This window comes from Lactuca sativa, chromosome 8 (assembly GCF_002870075.4).
Source record: "Lactuca sativa cultivar Salinas chromosome 8, Lsat_Salinas_v11, whole genome shotgun sequence".
NCBI lineage: Eukaryota > Viridiplantae > Streptophyta > Magnoliopsida > Asterales > Asteraceae > Lactuca > Lactuca sativa.
In genome coordinates, this window is record NC_056630.2 from 99,055,006 (window position 1) to 99,074,772 (window position 19,767).

Genomic DNA, 19,767 nt, shown 5'->3' on the forward strand with positions numbered 1-19,767 from the left:
AGGATGTTACAAGTTGGTATTAGAGCCTTGGTTTGAGTGAATTGGAGGAACATTCGTGTGAATCTAGTCTCAAACTAAGGAAATAAAAAAGGTTTAAAAAATGATTTTCAAAATAATCAAGAAAGGATGCGATGTGTACGATCAGCCGGAGCCAGTAAGTAGACCCCAAATTACCACACTGTTATGTGATATTGTGATATGTTAGAACAATATGCTAGTGATAGGCTAAAAATCTTCAAGAATTGCATGATGGAATTGCCTGATTGTATGATGCCTGATAGCCTAGGTTTCTTTCTTATATGAAATTGACATCATTACTGTGGTCACTTGGTGTGTGCATCATAGTTGTACATAACAAAGATTCTATAGCTTGAGAATGTTTGATTTAGCTTTACTTCCTGTTCTTGTATGATTAAGGGCCTAGATTAGAGTCAAGTATTTGACTGTTTATGGGATCCAACATTATGTATGATTAGTATGCACGAGTGGCTGCAGGGTTAGTGGAAGTTTTATGAGCGGGTGCAGTTCATAGCAGCTCAACATGATGAATGATTAGCTACTCTCGAGAGTGGGATGACAGGACGAAGGTGTATCCAAGATGTTGGTAGATAAAGATCGAGAAATTCATATGAGGATCTGTCTGATTTTATTGTGTCTTAGTGCCAATCGGCTCCTCTACTCGAATGCTGCTTGCTTTGTGCTTTGTGGGACCCATATTGATGTGAGTTAACCATCAAATGAATACTTTAAATTACATGCTATGAAAGTTGAATAATCTTAGAATGAATGACTTGAACCTAATGCACAAATCCTGTATGAGTTCAAACACATGCATGTCGTTGTTTGACCTAACCATACCGAAGAATGCAATCCAAAAACATATATAATGTGAAACTACTACTTCTATTATTATAGTCAGCACTCCATGATCACATCGCCATTCATTGGGATAATTTGTCCACTCACTCCCAATGGGTACAATCAATGCTACCAAACATTTATGGGAAACCGTGTTTAGCTTGACGTGCGACATAAAACTATTTGACATCATTTCTAGTATCTCATATCAATTGAAAAAAAAAACTCATAATTATCTGCCAAATCTCTAGCTATACGTTAGAATAATTTTCCACTAATACAAAAATGTTTTTCAAATTGGTCGCATAAACAATAGGGGACAAAGTAATCACGTACCAAAAATTTGTTTACCGCGAGACGATACATGTTGATCAAAGTTTCGCTCCTCTTTTCGACATTTAAGCTTTTGGCTTCTTGAAGCAACATTTTGCTTGCCATTTTTGTGAATGTGCAAATAAATAAATCATCATCATCATCATCATCATCATTCGATGATGGAGAAGAAGATAAAAAATTATTCATCTTTTAAAAGTATCTTTGTGGTGTGAAACTATATATGAAAATAATAGTATTTATATAGGTAAAATGGATGATTTAAATATTAAAAAAACAAATTTTTTTAAAACACCTAAACGGTCCATTTTTTGATAGTTTAAATACAACAGTCTACTTTGTTTCGTATTTCTTCCATAAATAAACAAGTTTTTTTAAAACACCTAAACCGTCAATTTTTTTGACAGTTTAAATACAACAGTCTACAACTGTAGAGGGACCACTACAGAAAACATTTACGCCCTTTGGGCGTGGTGATCACGCGTGGAAATGGTTGTCCACTTCGGTTCCTACACGCACAAAAGCTTCCATACCAACCATCCATACTCACATATAGGAGGTCCAAGGCTAAAAATACGGTTGGAATCGTTGCTCCGATGCCATGTCACTTAACAGCCGTTAAGGGTAAAACACTGATATTCTTTTTGGGGTATTTTTGACAACAATAAATAACTTCAATGGGCTAAATGAAAGTTTCATTTAACATACCTTTTTGCATACTACTATACGGAACGGAAGAAACCGCCGTTGCACACGTCAGACGACTAGTGGATATTGTGGCTTGCACCACCGCCTTCGGTGGTTCATCTAACTCTCAACTCTCCCTTAAACGCCTCCACGGCTGCTCCTACACGTTCGAAAGAATCAGGATCTAGCAATGGCGAGACCGGTCAGGATTAGAAGTCGAACGGAGAGGATAAATCGCCGAAGACAGATGTCTCGATCAGTTCAGATCCGTCGGAGAAAGGTGACGCGGCGGTGGAGATCTATCCACCGCCGAAGCTTGGACAGTTCTACGACATCTTCTCATTCTCTCGTCTCAATCCAATGTATGTCCCTAACGAGTTCAAACCTAAATTTCATTTTATTGTCCAGGTTTTATAGCTCGCGTGTTGTTTTTACATTTATATTTACAGACATCAGGAGACCCGGTCATCCGTTTCTCGAAGATAAAACCGACGACGATTTCTGCTAAATCGATGTGAGCATCAGCTATTTTTTTAGACATGTTCATAGTGTTGCTAGATTGTAAATTTGTAATCTAGACATATGTGGCTATTATTCACAGATCTAACATCTAAAATGTTATACAACAGGCACACAAAGCTCTTATGAAAGCTTTCATCGATCACAATAATGAAGGTAAACTTACCAATCACTGACTTAGCATCATAACTTCTTCACAAGTAAACGGTTTATATTTGTTACAGGTCGGGAATCTACCTTACGGATTTCAAGCGAACATATAGTTGTGGCAGACAATCTCCTCAAATGGCCCGATTGATTCGATTTTGCCTGAGGAGAGCATCAGAGATTTGGTTATTAGGATCACAAGAGATGTGTGTGATGCAAGCACAAAGTTAATTGGATGCAAAATATGTGCAAAAAGAAAATTCAACAGGTGAGATTTCAACAGAAGAAGAACCAAAGCAAGAAGATGACGAACATAGAAAAAAAATGTTGATGAAAGGATTCGATACAGTAATAGAACCAGAAAGTGTTAGATGATAAGAATACAGCCTCCGAATCTCCGATTGCCATTAATAATCTTCAATTTGTAAAAAATGTTTACGAAGGAAAAACCAAAATTACCATAAACAAATAATAACTAAATTATCTCACAAAATCTGTTTTTGAAAAATAAATGACTATTTTATAATAATTAAAAAAATATAATTTCGTTATATCTATATATTAGTGACTGACTTTTGTTAAAATTACAATAATATTTTGGAAACTAACAAACACATCCCCAAAATTCTTCTAGAAAGTAGTTTTGTGGTTCATGTGAACAGAGAGAGAGAGAGAAGACGAGAGGCCTGAAAATAGCCATCCACCCAGCCATTACATTCTTCAAATCAATCCATCTTGTTACTTGTACGTACTTGCAAAATCTTCTCTCTCTTCTCTCTGTGTGTGTTTGTGTGTGTGTGCGTGTCACCTTATCCTATCATCTCTTTCCCTTCTCTTCTTCCCCCTCTCTCTACCACTCCACCATAATTTATCAATCCTCTCATTGGCCCATCTCCTTAGCTACTATTTCCTACTTCTACTTCTACTTCTACTTCTACAGTTCTACTTCTACTTTCAATTCCTCTCAATTCTCCATTCAATACATGCTCTTCACTCCTCACCAAATGCATCCTGCTTTTTAATTTCTAATTTACCATCACTTCCAATTCCAGAAGTTTCCATTATCCAGAAAATCCAAAATTCCTATCCATAGTTTTACTTTTGTGCGTTTCAATTTGAGTATGAATCTATAAGGACTCTTGAGGGAAATTCACATCGTGATTGTTGTTGTTACGTTAGCCTGAAGAATATTAAATTTTGATTAATTAGTTTAGCATTGTCGTTTTGTTGATTGAATTGGCTGTTTTCTTCTTCTTCTTCTTCTCTGTTCGTTGTTGGTTGTTGATTGGATTTGATTATGGCGCCGAAAGCTAGTAAAGGAAAACCTCACAAGGCTAAGGGAGAAAAGAAGAAGAAGGAAGAGAAAGGTACCTTATTTGTGTTTCCGCCATTTTTAAACCACAACAAATGCTTTCAAAGATACAATTTCAGAAGACATAATCTAATCATTGGTTATGCTATTATTTCAATTTGCTTGCAATCAGATTTAATCTGTCTCCTGCACTTTTTGATTTATTATATTATCATTATAAATATCGATTTTACAGTTACAGCATAAAAATGATAATTTTTTAATATATATATTTTTCTAAAAAACTAACACCTTAAAAAAGTAAAAATTAAAACCATTCATTAATGGATAATATTAAAATTAAATTTGGCAGGTAACATCGATATGTATAATGTTTTTTAAAGCATAACAATGATAATCTTAATAAAAATATTAAACCATTCCTTAATACATAATATTAAAAAGAAAAAAAATTCAAAGATTTTGTTTTTTTCTAAATTTCGTATTTGTATTTCAGCATGTATGTATATGTTTAGAGTATATACAAATGATAAATTTTAGTATATTTTTTTGGAAAAAATAAAATTACCATTCATCAATTAATATTCACATTCATTAATGAATGATTTTTTTTTTTTTTTTTTTTTTTTTTTTTTTACTATTTAGGATTTTTTTTATTAATTTTCTTGAATCATAAGTGGTATTTGTATTGCATATGGAGCCCACAGAGATGAAGGTAGGTTGAAACTTGATCGAACTTAGAGGGGAGGAATGTTTGTCGTAAAAAAAGAGTGACAATTTGCTCATTTTAAACAAATTACATGGTGTTGACTAATTTGATTTAAATTATTATTATCATCATTATAAGTTTTTGGTTGCTTTTGCTTTATTGGTATTATATGGATACTTCTAGTCTCAATGATTGTGGGTGGGGTGCGATGAATGTTTTTATATATTAATCTTAACTTGTCTAAAAAATATTCTTGTTACTATTATTTGTCATAGTTTGAAATACCGAGTAACATTCTTTGTTTGACAGCATTACCAACGGTGGTAGAAATAGCAATAGAAACGCCTGATGACTCCACAGTGACACTTAAGGTAAGCCCAATACAAAAAGTAATCGGTTCTTTTACTTGGCTGCGATTAACAAACATAGATAGTCTTTACTATCTTTATATCGGTTTTGACTGACTTTTTGTATTTTGATGATATTAGGGAATATCTACTGACAGAATATTAGATGTTCGAAAGTTGCTAGCAGTACATGTTGAGACATGTCACGTGACCAACTACTCTTTAACGCATGAGGTAAATGTTAATTAGTAAATATTTCTTGTTTCTCATCAAAGTCAAAATAATTGATTATGCATAAATTTTTGCTTTATACACAAGTTACAGTGTGTTTTATCGTATAACTGGGCATTGGTAAAAGAACTTCGAAAATACTTTTATTGTTTTTTAATAGAAGTCAAGATTCTTTTGTGTATATAATCAAGTTTGGGGCAACGTAAACGATAAAGTGTTATGAAAAATATTATAAATTAGATTTATAACATGCATATCCAACGTCTTACAGTTTTGTTTTATAATTATTGTTTATATATATCTTCTCTTTCTTTAAAAATTAGGTGTAAAATATTTGTTGCATTTTATAACCTTTCACAATTTTGATATACAAGTAAAATATAAACTTGCATTATTTTCGTCACTTTTAAAAATTAGCTGTAAGTTAAATTATTTTCGCTATAATAAAGTTGACATGGAGGATCATAATTATTGAGAAAAAAAAAAGAAGATGAATACATTCCGGCTTCTTTCATGCTTCATACTCAAAATAGAAAAACATGATAATTAAATAGTGACCGAATTTAGTAAGCATGGATCAACGCATTTGTATTAACAATAATATCGTGTACTATTAAGTCAGACAAAAAAACGACAATTAAATAAAGATTCAGTTTGAACCATTACGTTTGTGTAATCAATAATATTGATACTTTCAAGTTGTATGAATTGTCGATTTCTAATAAATTTAAAAACAATGTTACATTTTTTCTAAATCCAACGAACCGTTATCGACAGGTACGAGGTCCACGGTTAAAAGATACGGTCGAAGTCGTTGCTCTAAAGCCATGTCACTTAACGGTAGTTGAAGGTAAACACTGATATTCTTTAGGAGTGTTTTGACAATAACCGTAACTCCAAGGGGCTAATTTAAAGTTTCATTTTAATAGAGGATTACACGGAAGAATCCGCCGTCGCACACGTCAGACGACTCCTGGATATCGTGGCTTGCACCACCGCCTTCGGTGGTTCATCTAACTCTCCCAAGAACACATCCACTGCTGCTCCTCCTCGTTCGAAAGAATCAGGATCGAGCGATGGCGAGACCGGTCTGGATAAGAAGTCGAACGGAGAGGATAAATCGCCGAAGACAGATGTCTCGATCAGTTCAGATCCGTCGGAGAAAGGTGACGCTGCGGCGGAGATCTATCCACCACCGAAGCTTGGACAGTTCTACGACTTCTTCTCGTTCTCTCATCTCACTGCTCCCATCCAATGTATGTCCCTATCGATTCCAAACCTAAATTTCGTTTTGCTGTCCAGGTTTTTATAGCTTGCGTGCTGTTTTTACATTTACAGACATCAGGAGATCCGCTCGTCCCTTCCTCGAAGATAAAACCGACGACGATTTCTTCCAAATCGATGTGAGCATTTCTTTACTTTCTATGAAACGTATGAACTATGAACAACTCATTTCAGACATTTTCGTAGTGTTGCTAGATTACTGTAGCGACTGATATGAGTTGTATGCAGGTACGTGTTTCCGGTGGGAAGCCTATGACAGTTGTTGCCTCGAGGAAAGGTTTCTATCCGGCTGGAAAACGTATTATTTCAAGTCATTCTTTGGTTGGTCTATTGCAGCAGATAAGCCGGATCTTTGACAGTGTAAGTACAAGCTTAATTGTAATATAGACGAATGTGATCACTATTATTCACAGATCTAACATCTAAAGTGTTATACTACAGGCATACAAAGCTCTTATGAAAGCTTTCATCGAACACAATAAAGTAAGTTGAACTTAAACTTACTAATAATCACTTTAACATCATAATTTCACGATATAACTACTTAACAAGTAAATGCTTTATATTTGTTACAGTTTGGGAACCTCCCTTATGGATTTCAAGCCAACACATGGGTTGTACCACCAGTTGTGGCAGACAACCCATCTGTTTTCCCCCCACTTCCAGTAGAAGACGAAAACTGGGGAGGAAATGGTGGTGGACAAGGAAGAGACGGTAAACATGACCATAGACAATGGGCAAAGGAATTCTCAATATTAGCAGCAATGCCTTGTAAAACACCAGAAGAAAGGCAAATTAGAGATAGGAAAACTTTTCTGCTGCACAGCCTATTTGTCGACGTATCAGTTCTAAAAGCTGTTGCAACCATTAAGCATCTTGCTGATAGTAACAAGCTGTCCTCCTCAAATGGTCCAATTGATTCCATTTTGCATGAGGAGAGAATTGGGGATTTGGTTATTAGGATCACAAGAGATGTGTCTGATGCAAGTGTAAAGTTGGATGCTAAATATGATGGGAGTCGTATTCTAGGATTGTCACAGGAGGAACTTGCTAAACGAAACTTGCTTAAAGGCATAACTGCAGATGAGAGTGCCACTGTTCATGTAAGTATCATACTATCAATCTATCATGCTGTATATATATACATACACACGCATATATCTATATAATGAAAACATTCAACTATTGTGACAATGCAGGATACATCTACTTTAGGTGTAGTGGTTGTTAGACATTGTGGTTATACTGCCATTGTGAAAGTTGAAGCCAAGGTGAACTGGGATGGGAAACCGATTCCTCAAGATATTGAAATTGAGGATCAACCTGAAGGGGGTGCCAATGCTTTGAATGTCAATAGGTTTGTAAAAAATCTGATATGCAACAAATCTTTTACCACTTTGTCCTAAATAAATGTAATGTTTTTTTTTTTGTTAAACACAGTTTAAGAATGTTATTGCACAAGTCACCTGGTGCAGCACGGGTTGAAGATTTGCAGTGTGGTAATGTTTTGGTGAAGAAAGTGTTGGAGAAAAGTCTGGAGAAAATGAAGGAAGAAGAATGTAAAGATAGAAAATCTATCAGGTGGGAACTTGGAGCGTGTTGGGTGCAACATTTACAAAACCAGGAGAAATCTGATTCCAAGAAAGTTGAAGAAGCTAAGGTGGAACCGGATGTGAAGGGCTTAGGAAAGGGATTGTTGAAAGGAATCAAGAAAAAGTCCGAGGATAAAAACGGAAAAACAGAGGAGGTTGACACGGTTAATAAATCAGATAACAAAGAGACAGTAAAGTTGGATGAAGAACAGGAGATGATGTGGCGAAAGTTGCTTCCGGAAGCAGCTTATTTGCGTCTTAAAGAATCAGCCACTGGTCTTCACCTCAAGGTTGAGCATAATCTGATATTGAAGGGTAATATTGGAAAAAATATTGGTTTCTTGATTTGTATTTGATTCGGTATTTTGGTTTATGTTGGCAGTCACCTGATGAGTTGGTTGACATGGCGCATAAATTCTATGACGAAACCGCCCTTCCTAAGTTGGTGGCTGATTTTGGCTCTCTTGAACTTTCACCTGTTGATGGAAGGACACTCACGGATTTCATGCACACAAGGGGTTTGCGTATGTGCTCTTTAGGGCGAGTGGTAAGAGTCTTAAGTTCATTTCTTCTTTTTTTCAATACCAATTTTACCCTCGACATCTTTATATAGCAATCTGTACTTTGCTTTCTTTTATCAGGTTGAACTTGCAGACAAGCTTCCTCATGTGCAATCACTATGTATCCATGAAATGATAGTTCGAGCTTACAAACACATCTTGCAAGCAGTTATATCAGCAGTTGATGATGTAACTGATTTAGCTTCATCGATAGCATCCTGCTTAAATGTATTACTAGGGACACCTGACACAAGTGACTTAGAAAATTTAAAGTGGTATTGGGTTGAATCGTTTCTTTCAAAGAGATATGCGTGTGAACAGAAAAGCGACTATCGTGGCACTCTTCGTAAATTTGCCATTCTTCGAGGGCTTTCTCATAAAGTTGGACTTGAGCTTGTTCCTAGAGACTATGATATGGATTCAGCTTACCCTTTCAAGAAGTCTGATATTGTAAGCATGGTTCCTGTGTATAAACATGTTGCATGTTCATCTGCTGATGGGCGTACACTTTTGGAGTCATCTAAAACATCATTGGATAAAGGCAAACTTGAAGATGCTGTCAACTTTGGAACAAAGGTAACTAAATCTTTTGTGTTGTCATTTCATTAATTCAATAATAAATCAACTAAAATCTAACATGATTACTATGTTTTATTGTTTAGGCACTGTCTAAACTTGTATCTGTATGCGGGCCTTACCATCGAATGACAGCGGGTGCATATAGTCTTTTGGCTGTGGTGCTTTATCATACTGGTGATTTTAATCAGGTACATGAGCATTTTTTCTTGTGTTGGCTTTCGTGAATACAATAATAAGTCAACTAAAGAAGGGTTTTTGACTAATTTTCATTTGACTACTATCTATCTATCTATTAGGCTACTATCTACCAACAAAAAGCTTTGGATATAAATGAGAGGGAACTTGGGCTTGATCATCCAGATACAATGAAGAGTTATGGGGACTTGGCTGTTTTTTACTACAGGCTCCAACACACTGAGTTGGCCCTCAAGTATGTTTTTTGTTTATCCTTAAAAACACAATAAAAATGTATCATAGAAAAAAAATGAGAAGAATGTATTTGGCTTATGTTTGTAGGTATGTGAACCGGGCATTGTATCTATTGCATCTAACATGCGGGCCATCTCACCCAAATACTGCCGCCACTTACATTAATGTAGCAATGATGGAAGAAGGTTTAGGGAATGTTCATGTTGCTCTTAGGTACCTTCATGAGGCTCTCAAGTGTAATAAAAGACTCCTTGGAGCCGATCACATACAAGTAAGTAATCTTTCTCTCACTTTCACTCTTCTATATATTCAAGATGATTATATTTTGTCATTTTGTGATTCACATGTTGGATTTAACACTTGTGTCAGACTGCTGCTAGCTACCATGCTATAGCAATTGCTCTTTCCTTGATGGAAGCGTATTCATTGAGTGTTCAACATGAGCAAACCACTTTACAGATTCTGCAGGCTAAACTTGGACCTGAAGATCTTCGTACTCAGGTACCTTTACACAATTGTTTTTAATTTATGATTTTCACATTAAGAATTTTAGTTTTACTAAGTGTATAAGATATTGTAGGACGCAGCAGCGTGGCTTGAATACTTTGAGTCCAAAGCCCTCGAACAGCAAGAAGCTGCACGCAATGGTACCCCAAAGCCTGATGCCTCTATATCCAGCAAAGGCCATCTGAGGTAGGTATAGGCTATTGGAATCAGGAAAGGAATGGAATAGTTCATTCCATGTTACTGATGATTTTTTATTGGGTCAGTGTATCAGATTTGTTGGATTATATAGCACCAGATGCAGATATGAAAGCAAGAGAAGCCCAAAAGAAACAAGCTCGTGCTAAGCTCGTAAGTCAATGTTACCAAGATATTTGTAATTAAAATTTTTAATATGTATGTCTGATATTGCTTTTAAAATTTGTTTAGATTAAAGGAAAACCAGGAGGACAGAATGAGGAACCATTACTCGATGAAATTCAAAAGGAAGAAATTTTATCTCCAACTCCAACTCCAAGTCATCATATCAGAAAGAATTCTAGCGATAAGGAGAACAAGTCTGAGATCCGAAATGAAGATTTAAAAAATAAGAAAACTGATTTAGTTCAAAAAGAGGAAATTCAAAAGGAACAAAACGGTTATTTGGTAGAAACTGATAACTCAGATGAAGGATGGCAGGAAGCTTTTTCTAAATCAGGTCGTAAATCTTCAACCTCCAGAAGACCAAATCTGGCAAAAATTAACACAAATTTCATAAACGGTGGTGTTTCTCAGTCATCAAAGTATCGATCAAAACCCACTAACTTCACATCCCCAAAAACTAGCGAGCCAGCTGTCACCAAGAAATCTGTTAAGACTGAGAAACCCACGACTAAGTCAAACCCATCCAGTCCAGCTTCAAATGATCAGACTGTGAAACGTTCACCGGTCATAAGCTCAATCAGTGTCAAAGAAGCCGGAAAACTTTTTTCTTACAAAGAAGTTGCATTAGCAGCCCCTGGCACCATCGTGAAGGCTGTAGCTGAACAATTGCCAAAAGAAAATCCCACAGATGAGATTTCAACAGCAGTAGAAGAACCTAAGAAAGAAGATGAACAACATAAAAAAGATGTTGAAGAAGTAAAGGAAACCCCAGAAGTTGACACAGTCATAGAACCAGAAACCGTCGATAACACAGATCCAGGGGTAGAATCGGTAGAATCATCTGAAATTTCAAAGGTGGAAATAGAAACAGAGCCAATTGCTGAGGTGGCAGATGAAGATGATGACAAAACACCGAATGAGGAAGGTAGTCAAAGTCAAAGTCAAAGTGAAAGTCAGAGTCAAAGTCCGGGCATGGAGACGGAAACAGAAAGGGAAAGGGCAAAAGAGGCGGCGAGTAAGAAACTTTCTGCAGCAGCACCTCCGTTTAGCCCGTCTAATATCCCGGTTTTCGGGTCGGTTTTGAAAGATCATGGAGGGATACTACCGCCACCTGTCAACATACCTACAATGGTGACAGTGACACCTGTCCGTAGGAACCCTCATCAATCAGCAACAGCTAGGGTTCCGTATGGCCCGCGTCTGGCGGGCGGGTATAACCGGTCGGTCAACCGGGCTCAACGTAATAAGCCCCCTGCTTTTGAGCTTGTTGTAGATGGAGCTCATTTAATTCCTCCAACTGTTATGAACCCACATGCGGCTGAGTTTGTTCCGGGTCAACCCTGGGTTCCGAATGGGTATCCGGTTGCTCCGAATGGGTATCTGGTTACGTCTGGTGGGTATCCGATTTCTCCCAACGGGTATGCTGTGAATGGGTTTCCTAGTCAAAATGGGTACCCTGTATCTCCGGTTGACTCGGTTGAGTCACCGGTTAGCTCGGTAGATTCTCCTTCAGTTGTTACAACACAAGAAGTCTGTGTTACTGTTGAGACCCCAACTGAACATGTGGGGGAGAACAAAGAGGAAGTTTTGGAAAATGTTGAGAAAATTGGTGAAGAAATTCAGTCTGTAACAGTTGTGGTGGAAGAAACTCAATCTGTAATGGAAGAAAAGGCTGCTGAAATAGTAGATGCCCAATCACCAGAGATTGTTGATGAGAAGCCAATCAAGAATGGTGAGGTTGAGACGATTGAGGTTACAAGTTAAGAAGGGTAGTTTTGTCATGTTGAATTTTCAAGTGGTAAGATTGCTGCTTGTCTCCATGGGAATATGCTAATGCAAAACGATTTCGCTCATGTGGAAAACCGAATTTACCCCTTCCCTCACTGTATGGCGTTGAGCGAAAAATGCTGAATTTATCCCTTTTCTGCATTTCAAGTTTTGCTGGATTTTTCAAGTTCCTCATGAGAATCTGGTGAGTGCTGTAACTTTCTTTTTCAGGCATTATTTTCTGCGTTTAAAGACTTGCGATGAAATTAATAAATGGTTCAGAGTTTCTTGATTAATTGTTGAACAAATATATTAAAAGGAGTTGTTTTCCTTTTTTGACTTTATTTAGACAGCTAATATATGTATGGTTGTTTCTTTTGACCTAACCTGGCTTAGTGTATCAAGATCTTTGCTTTTTTTCCTCTCAAAGTAGGAAAATTAAAATTGATGAATGTTTTGAAAATGAATATGGAATGCAAGGGTAAAACGGTACTATTTTTAACTCAAACGTTTGTTTCATTTATCAAAGTGGTACAAATAATCCAAACAATAATTCACCATAAACCCTGATTTCTAATATTAAATATCTCACACATACATATTTCCCATAATTTGGAAAAACAAAGTCACAACAACCCTAACCCTACATCCATGTTGCTCCGCCAACACATAGTGCTGGCGAAACCTGCTGCAAGTTCATGATCACAAGCGTTGCGGCAGCATGCGCCAAGGCACCCGCCACAACAAAAACATGAAAAATCTGATGACTATGGCCCGCAATATCAAACATACCTGGCTTCCATCTCTCCGGTATCCTCTTTACATAAAACATCGCGCCCACAGAGTAACAAACTGCCATCACAACCTCATAAACAAGAGCCACCACTATTTTGCGGTCATCCCAATGGAGGTACACGGCATGGGAGGCGGGAATGACGCCGGAGAAGCCCATGACGAGGAAGAGGGTAGCACGGAAGGAGCGGTAGCGGGGGGCGGAGAGGGCAGGGGAGAGGAGGGTGAAGATGGCAAGGAGGCCGAGGGTGGTGATGGAGGAGAGGTAGAAGAGGCGGGAGAATGGGTGGCAGGTGAAGGCATAGTAGATTGGGGCGAAGAAGGAGGAGACTATCATGAGGGAGATTCCAGCGTAGTCAAGGCGCCAGAAGAAGAGGTTGAAGGTTTTTGAGTGGCACGCAAAGAGGTGAGAGATGGAGCTGCAGATCAGACAGGACATGGCTCCGGTTAGGAAGATGAACCATGGCCACTTAGGGATTGGGTTTTCTGGGTTGTTGATTAATATGATTGATGGTTTTAGAATTTCTCCTAGGAGTGATGATTCCTGCACAACATTATCATCATCAATTATTTTCTAATTATCTAGTAATAAGTTTTCTATTTTGCATCTTAAATAAATGAAGTACAAAAAAGTGACTAGTATATTTAGTTGAAAGGCATGTGTTTGGTTTAATGATTCATTAATTGTGTTGTTGCCTCTTACCATCTTACTTAGCCATCCATTGTGTTAGGTATATCAAATTCTCAATATATAAATTGATCTACTATAAAAGTAATATCACCAAAACCCAAAAGCCAAACACAAATATATGTAACATAACTTTTTGGCGATAGTGATATCTATTTATGAGCGTGGCATTTTTTAGCAAACACAAAGTACCCATTGAAAAAAAAAAAAATTACAAAATGTAAGGGTGATTATAAAAAGAGTTGTCAGGACTCAGGCATATGTCTCTTTCGGCAGCCGCATCACGTCACGTGTTATGGAGCATGGACCACCAAAAGACCCTTTTTAACCCGAATTTTTGTAATTCCTCGACACGTATGGGATAATATATTCATATGTCCACCACAATCTTTTCTTTTGTCCACAAAATCGACTTTGTCAAAACGAGGAATAACTACTAACTAATATGCTATGCCTCATGTAAATTATCTTCATATTTTTTAATTTTAAAATACGGAGGAATTGCTTTAAGACCATATAAATCAAAAACCATTGCCTATATTTCGATATTTATCCTAATCTTGCAATTATTAAAAGAAATTGTTGAAAAACGTATGCATTTGCCTAGACAGGTTTAGTATAGGAATTGTATATTTTGTAATTATGACGTTTAGGTTCATTTCTCTTTCACAAATCAGATAAATATTATATTGCGTTCAACATTTTGTAACAATATTTAGGTGATATATTTCCTGTTATAATTAACATCAACACATTAAATGATAAACATGAAAAGTCATTACTTATTCATGCTTAGTTATATCATTTAATGATGAACATGAGAAGTTGCATCAACTGAAACATGAAAATTGATTACTATTACAGCCAATTTATGTCTAAAAATTATCTTCCATAGACGAATTAAAACTTGCATCTTAGACAGACACCACTCTAATAGTCTAATTAGCTCTAATTGTATAATAATATTGTGTGTTCTTAGAGGAATGCGGTTTGGTAGTGGATTATATTTATAGAGTAATATTCATGAAATGATCGGAGTAAAAAGGAAACTCACCGGCATTAACATAGAAGCGACGGTGGTATTGGCTTTCGTCATCATCGCAGTCGTCATGGTCGGTTCTCGGATTCCGTGAGTACTGCTTATTAAATTTCACATGAAAGTTATCAATTGAATATTTAAATGAATAATCACGATGACCTCATTGACGCCATGAACGGACCTGGAGAAGAAGAAGCTCGCGATCAATGATTCCACCTTGTCCTTGGTCAATAAGCTCCAAATCGTCAATGACAAAAATATGAAGAAACCTACCAAATGCCTTGAAAAATTCATCACGAAGAAACGATCAGTATATATAAATACGTACACGATCAAAACGGCTAAATGCTGTCGAATTCATGATTTGTATATAATCAAATGATAAAGGAATCAGAATCACTGGATCGATTACTTACGTCCAGATATTTAGGGTTTCATTGTGCCAACATACTACGCTTCCGATGACATCCTTCAACGGCCATTCGCATCTATAATAATCCAATATGAACTCGTTATCTTTCAAATACTCCGGCAATTCATCGTACTTCACCAATCGCCTGCCAGATCTTCCCTTCGTCGACATCTTGTCCGTACACTCCGACGAGATAGCTCTGTTTCCGACTCGTCCACCCTTACTCTTCCCTCCTCGCCTCTTCATTCGTCGCCGGGAAAGATAAAATTATCACTCTCCCCGGCCTTTATTCGCCAGCAATCCTCCCATCCGATCACTTTCTCTCCCTCGGTGAATCCGTATAACTGAAACATATACATTGAAACATTGAGAGCTTCGAGAATTTATAACCTGCCATTTAATTTTTACGAGATTTATTAATTTTTTTATAATCCAGATTTCTGATCCTATGTGCACATGTAATCTTTCGATTTACACGTGTCAATAGACAAAATGCTTTCTAGATTGATTAATAATTTTCTTACCCTTGACAAGTAGGTCAATGTTACGCGGGAAGAGGATCCGGTGGGTCGAGTTACAGGTGATTATATTCTTCATCTTCACTAATTTGCCCGTACGGTTTATTTCCGTTAATGTATGTTAGGGAAGGTGTGAAATGAGAAATCGATGAGTCATCTAATGGAGTATGACACGTCAGTACATTGTCAAATAAAAGAAAGGGAAAGAAACTTAAAATGGTTTCGAAAATATAAAAAAAAAAAATTCTTGTTTTTTTAGTACATAAAATACCATTGAATCGGCTATTGTAAGTAACTTAGGTTATCCGGTTATTAAATGTTCAAAAATACCATATAAAAAAACCATTAAAATTACTATTTATACACATAATACAAACGAAGTATTCATATGTTCAAATAAAAACATTGTGGTAACTAGGGATGAAAGTGGGTCCAAACCCGGACCCGATGGACCCGGACCCGAAAAACCCGGAACCGGTTAACGGGATTTTATAGAACCGGAAACCGGACCGGTATATAGGAACCGGTTCCGGTTCGGTTCCGGGTATAGTTCCGGGTAAAGTGGGTCTAGAACCGGAAAACCCGGAAACATCAAAGTGGGTAGGTTGGAACCGGATAAAGTGGGTTTAGACCCGGAAAACCCGAAAAAACCGAAAAAACCGGAATTTTTTGGTAATTACTTACAACTTAGTGGGTTGAACTTTGAAAATTTTCATATTGATATCCCCACTTTGGGGGGCTGTAACTTATTGAATACGAAACCACAATTAACAAAATTAGAGTCTAAAATCATGTACAAACTCTAAAATACACTCTGGAAAAACCCGCATGTCAATCCGAATTTAAACGAATGAGATATACTTGTGTTAATATTTTCACATAATACAAAGTACAAAAACAAATAGCTGAAAAGTTGAAAATTTTCAATTTTGATATCCCGACTTCGGAGGACTGTAAATCATTGAATGTTAAATCAAAAATGACAAAATTATAGTCTAAACTCATGTACAAACTGTAAACTAAAAGTTGGAAAAAACCACATGTCAATCCGACTTCAAACGAATTAGATATACATGCTTTAAAACTTTCACCGAATACAAAAAAACTAAAAAACTAAAAACTTTCAGCTTTGGTATCTCAACTTTTGAGGACTGTAAGTCAATGAATATAAAACTAAAAATAAAAAATTTATAGTCTAGAATCATGTACAAACTCTAAACTACATGTTGGAAAAAACCGCATGTCAATTGGAGTTGAAACGAATAAGATATGCATCTTGTAAACGTTTCACAAAAAGTGGTTCCGGCCCTAAAAGTGGTTCCGGTTCCAAAAACCGGTTTACCCGGACCCAATGGACCCAAACCCGGATTACCCGGAACCCGGATAAAGCCAATTTTTAAACCCGGAACCGGACCCAGTTCTATATATTCCGGTTCTAACGGGTCCGGTTCCGGTTCCGGTTCCGGTTTTCCGGTTCTAAATCTCATCCCTAGTGGTAACCCCGGTTACTTCAGGTAAACGAAAAAATGACTTAAAAGTGTAACAAAGTTTCCAAAATTTTCAAAAAATACCACACTTTTTGTTAACTTCGTTGTTATCGGATTATGTAGAACACAATCGCAGGAGATTATGCACCGTCATATCAGTTCACAACAGTTATGCAGTCTCTTTCATTCCCTCACTCGATCGTTCTTATAGTAACATGAGAAGTAAGTGGGTAATAACCTTAGTTAAACGTTCTTGCTTGCAGATCGTACGATATGCCTCAAATCTAAAACATATATACGTTACATAGATACACGTATTATACATCAATGTTAGTCGTTCATTAGTGTTGCGACACAAGAGAGACACCAAGGAGAAACGAGTGAGATGTTATGTCCTGAGAATTCATAAATATGGATGTAGAGAGTAAGAGTTGCGTTTAATTCTTCGTGACTAGTGAAAGATGAATGATTAGGTACACTCAATATCATGTGGCTGATTTGATGACGATTTGTAGTCAACAAAGAAGAATATGTGATGGAGTGCTTAAACGACTTGCATCCAAATTGATGGATTCTTAGTTATGTGTTTTTTGTGATTGTATTTAGATACAAACTGATCCAGTGAGGGAACGAAAGAGAGTGCGACGGTGAATGATCTCAGATGACCGCGTTCTACATAATCCGAAAATAACGAAATTAACAAAAGGTGCTCTAAACAAACAACAATGATATTTTTTTGAACATTTTGGAAACCTTACTGGTATTTTTTTGTACTAAAATGTGTACTTCGTCGGTATTTTGTGTAAAAATGTTATACTTCAATGATATTTTTTGTACTAAAAAAACAATGATATTTTTGAACATTTTGGAACTTTATTACTACCTTTTCAGGTCATTTTTCCATTACCTAAGGTAACCGGTTACCACAAGTGTAACACCCTGACTCCCAAATATAAATTTTAAAGTTTTATATTTATGTTTTTAGACCTACTCGACGAGTTGGATGCCCCAACTCGTCGTGTAGAGAAGATTAAAGTCGTGTGAACTTTAGGACCTACTCTACGAGTTGGAGGACCCAACTCGACGAGTTGGAGTTGTAATATGAAACCCTAATTTCCAAGGTTTTGCACCCTATTTAAAGGGTCATTAGCCACCCTCTGCCTCTCTTATCTCCCCCTTTGACCTCAGAAAACCCTAATCGTGTATTACTCCTAATTTTCTATGTGTAAAAGCTTGGAAGGTGGTTTTTGTGGAAGAAACTTGAAGACTCAAGAGCTTAGATCAAGGAGAAGCTTATAGATCCAGTACCTACTTCGTCTTGGCTTCCATTTAAAGGTAACAAGTTGTTACCTCGATCATTCTAGTGTTAGATCTCCTCATTCAAGGGGTTAAGGCCATTTTTAGCATATTTGTGGGTCATTTCGGGTATTGAGCATGATCTAAAGTTGTATCTTCAAATCTGGAATCCTCTAAGCCCTCATAGTCATAAAGTTATCGAATTTATTAAACTTTGGCCCTTCTCTTTGACTTAAACCTCTTCCTTAGTTTGGTTTTGGCATTTAAGGCCTTGCATGCACGTAAAGTTTGCAACTTTACGTGGTTACTATGCCCAAGGAGGCTAAATCTACAATTTGGAGCTTTAGGGTATCTTAAAAACTCTGAATGAGAAATGGATGAAGGAACTCGACGAGTTGGATAGCCAACTCGACGATGTAAGACGGTTTTTCCCGCTTTTTGAATTCTACATGAACTTGACGAGTTTATGAGGTGACTCGACGAGTTGGTTAGGGTTTTCCCGACATTTTGGACACTGCATGGACTCGACGAGTTGTCTGGAAACTCGACAAGTCAACTGGGGGTTTTCACGATCCCTTGAGTTCTGAAAGAACTCGACGAGTCAGTGGTTGTACCCGACGAGTTGGGTCAACATGGACTGTTGACCTTGACCATTGACTTTGACTTTGACCAAGAGTTGACCAGTTTGAATTATGAGGGTAATTTGGTAATTTGGGTATTAATGGAAGTGGATCATTGGTGGTTGTAGGTGTTGGTGTTTGGAGCCGTGTTTCGGGAGTTTGATATTTCAGTTCCGATCGACATTGTGTGGTGAATTTTCCTCACTATACTCAAGGGTCAAAGGCACCAAGGTCGACCCTTTTGGATTGTATCCAACTTTGTTGTTAGTGTGATCTGTTAGATCGGTATCCTCGTAGATAGGATATTCTATGTGGTTATGATTAGTTAGATCGGTATCCTGGTAGATAGGATGTTGCTATGCGTAGTGATCTGTAGACCAGTTTATCTATCTGTAGACTGTTATGTGATTATCTGATGATATGCACATGATTGATTGATGGTTGAGGCTTATCTGCTTTGTGCGGGAGCCAATAGACCAGGGCATTCCAACCCTATGGTCGTGGGCCAAGTGCATTCCATCCCAAGGATGATTAGACTCATAGTGTTTGAGCATTCCAACCCGATGGTTGTGGGCCGAGGGTATACAATCCCGATGATGATTGGACCCATAGTATGTTGGCATTCCAACCCGATGGTTGAGGGACTGGGGCATTCCAACCCTATGGTTGATTGTGCCTATAGTATGCTGTTATT

The 19,767-nt window shown here is 37.2% G+C and overlaps 2 protein-coding genes and 1 long non-coding RNA gene across 4 annotated transcripts; 1 reads left to right on the top strand and 2 right to left on the bottom strand.

Moving 5' to 3' along the window:
• Positions 1-1,451: 1,451 nt before the first annotated feature.
• On the bottom strand, positions 1,452-2,925 carry LOC122195311 (uncharacterized). Of its 2 annotated transcripts, none has more exons than XR_006185590.2 (2): positions 1,900-2,925; positions 1,452-1,700 (listed from the first exon to the last, which is right to left on the bottom strand). It is a non-coding gene; the product is annotated as an uncharacterized LOC122195311 (long non-coding RNA). The 2 variants fall into 2 exon arrangements; XR_006185589.2 differs by having other exon boundaries at positions 1,452-1,823.
• Positions 2,926-3,347: 422 nt separating this feature from the next.
• LOC111906925 (protein REDUCED CHLOROPLAST COVERAGE 2) lies at positions 3,348-12,565 on the top strand. The gene is made up of 20 exons (XM_023902713.3): positions 3,348-3,911; positions 4,875-4,936; positions 5,054-5,146; positions 5,921-5,993; positions 6,073-6,399; positions 6,482-6,546; positions 6,656-6,787; positions 6,869-6,910; positions 7,003-7,530; positions 7,627-7,784; positions 7,868-8,309; positions 8,402-8,566; positions 8,661-9,155; positions 9,242-9,346; positions 9,455-9,588; positions 9,675-9,858; positions 9,957-10,088; positions 10,168-10,280; positions 10,358-10,442; positions 10,521-12,565. The coding sequence occupies exons 1-20, from the start codon at positions 3,842-3,844 to the stop codon at positions 12,216-12,218; spliced, it is 5,103 nt and encodes a 1,700-aa protein (XP_023758481.1). The 5' UTR covers positions 3,348-3,841; the 3' UTR covers positions 12,219-12,565.
• A 151-nt stretch (positions 12,566-12,716) lies between these two features.
• Positions 12,717-15,527, bottom strand: LOC111906927 (heptahelical transmembrane protein 2). Its single transcript, XM_023902714.3, has 4 exons — positions 15,157-15,527; positions 14,922-15,020; positions 14,756-14,837; positions 12,717-13,557 (listed from the first exon to the last, which is right to left on the bottom strand). The coding sequence occupies exons 1-4, from the start codon at positions 15,396-15,398 to the stop codon at positions 12,865-12,867; spliced, it is 1,116 nt and encodes a 371-aa protein (XP_023758482.1). The 5' UTR covers positions 15,399-15,527; the 3' UTR covers positions 12,717-12,864.
• Positions 15,528-19,767: the final 4,240 nt, after the last annotated feature.

Excerpts from the sequence above, each read along its gene's own strand:
- LOC111906927 (XM_023902714.3), bottom strand. The coding sequence starts at position 15,398 with ATGAAGAGGCGAGGAGGGAAGAGTAAGGGTGGACGAGTCGGAAACAGA. Across the intron at positions 15,021-15,156 it reads GAAACCCTAAATATCTGGAC|GCATTTGGTAGGTTTCTTCA; the intron begins GTAAGTAATCGA and ends GAATTTTTCAAG. Across the intron at positions 14,838-14,921 it reads GCGAGCTTCTTCTTCTCCAG|TACTCACGGAATCCGAGAAC; the intron begins GTCCGTTCATGG and ends TTTAATAAGCAG.
- LOC111906925 (XM_023902713.3), top strand. The coding sequence starts at position 3,842 with ATGGCGCCGAAAGCTAGTAAAGGAAAACCTCACAAGGCTAAGGGAGAA. Across the intron at positions 6,400-6,481 it reads TCTCACTGCTCCCATCCAAT|ACATCAGGAGATCCGCTCGT; the intron begins GTATGTCCCTAT and ends TTACATTTACAG. Across the intron at positions 8,567-8,660 it reads TGTGCTCTTTAGGGCGAGTG|GTTGAACTTGCAGACAAGCT; the intron begins GTAAGAGTCTTA and ends TTCTTTTATCAG.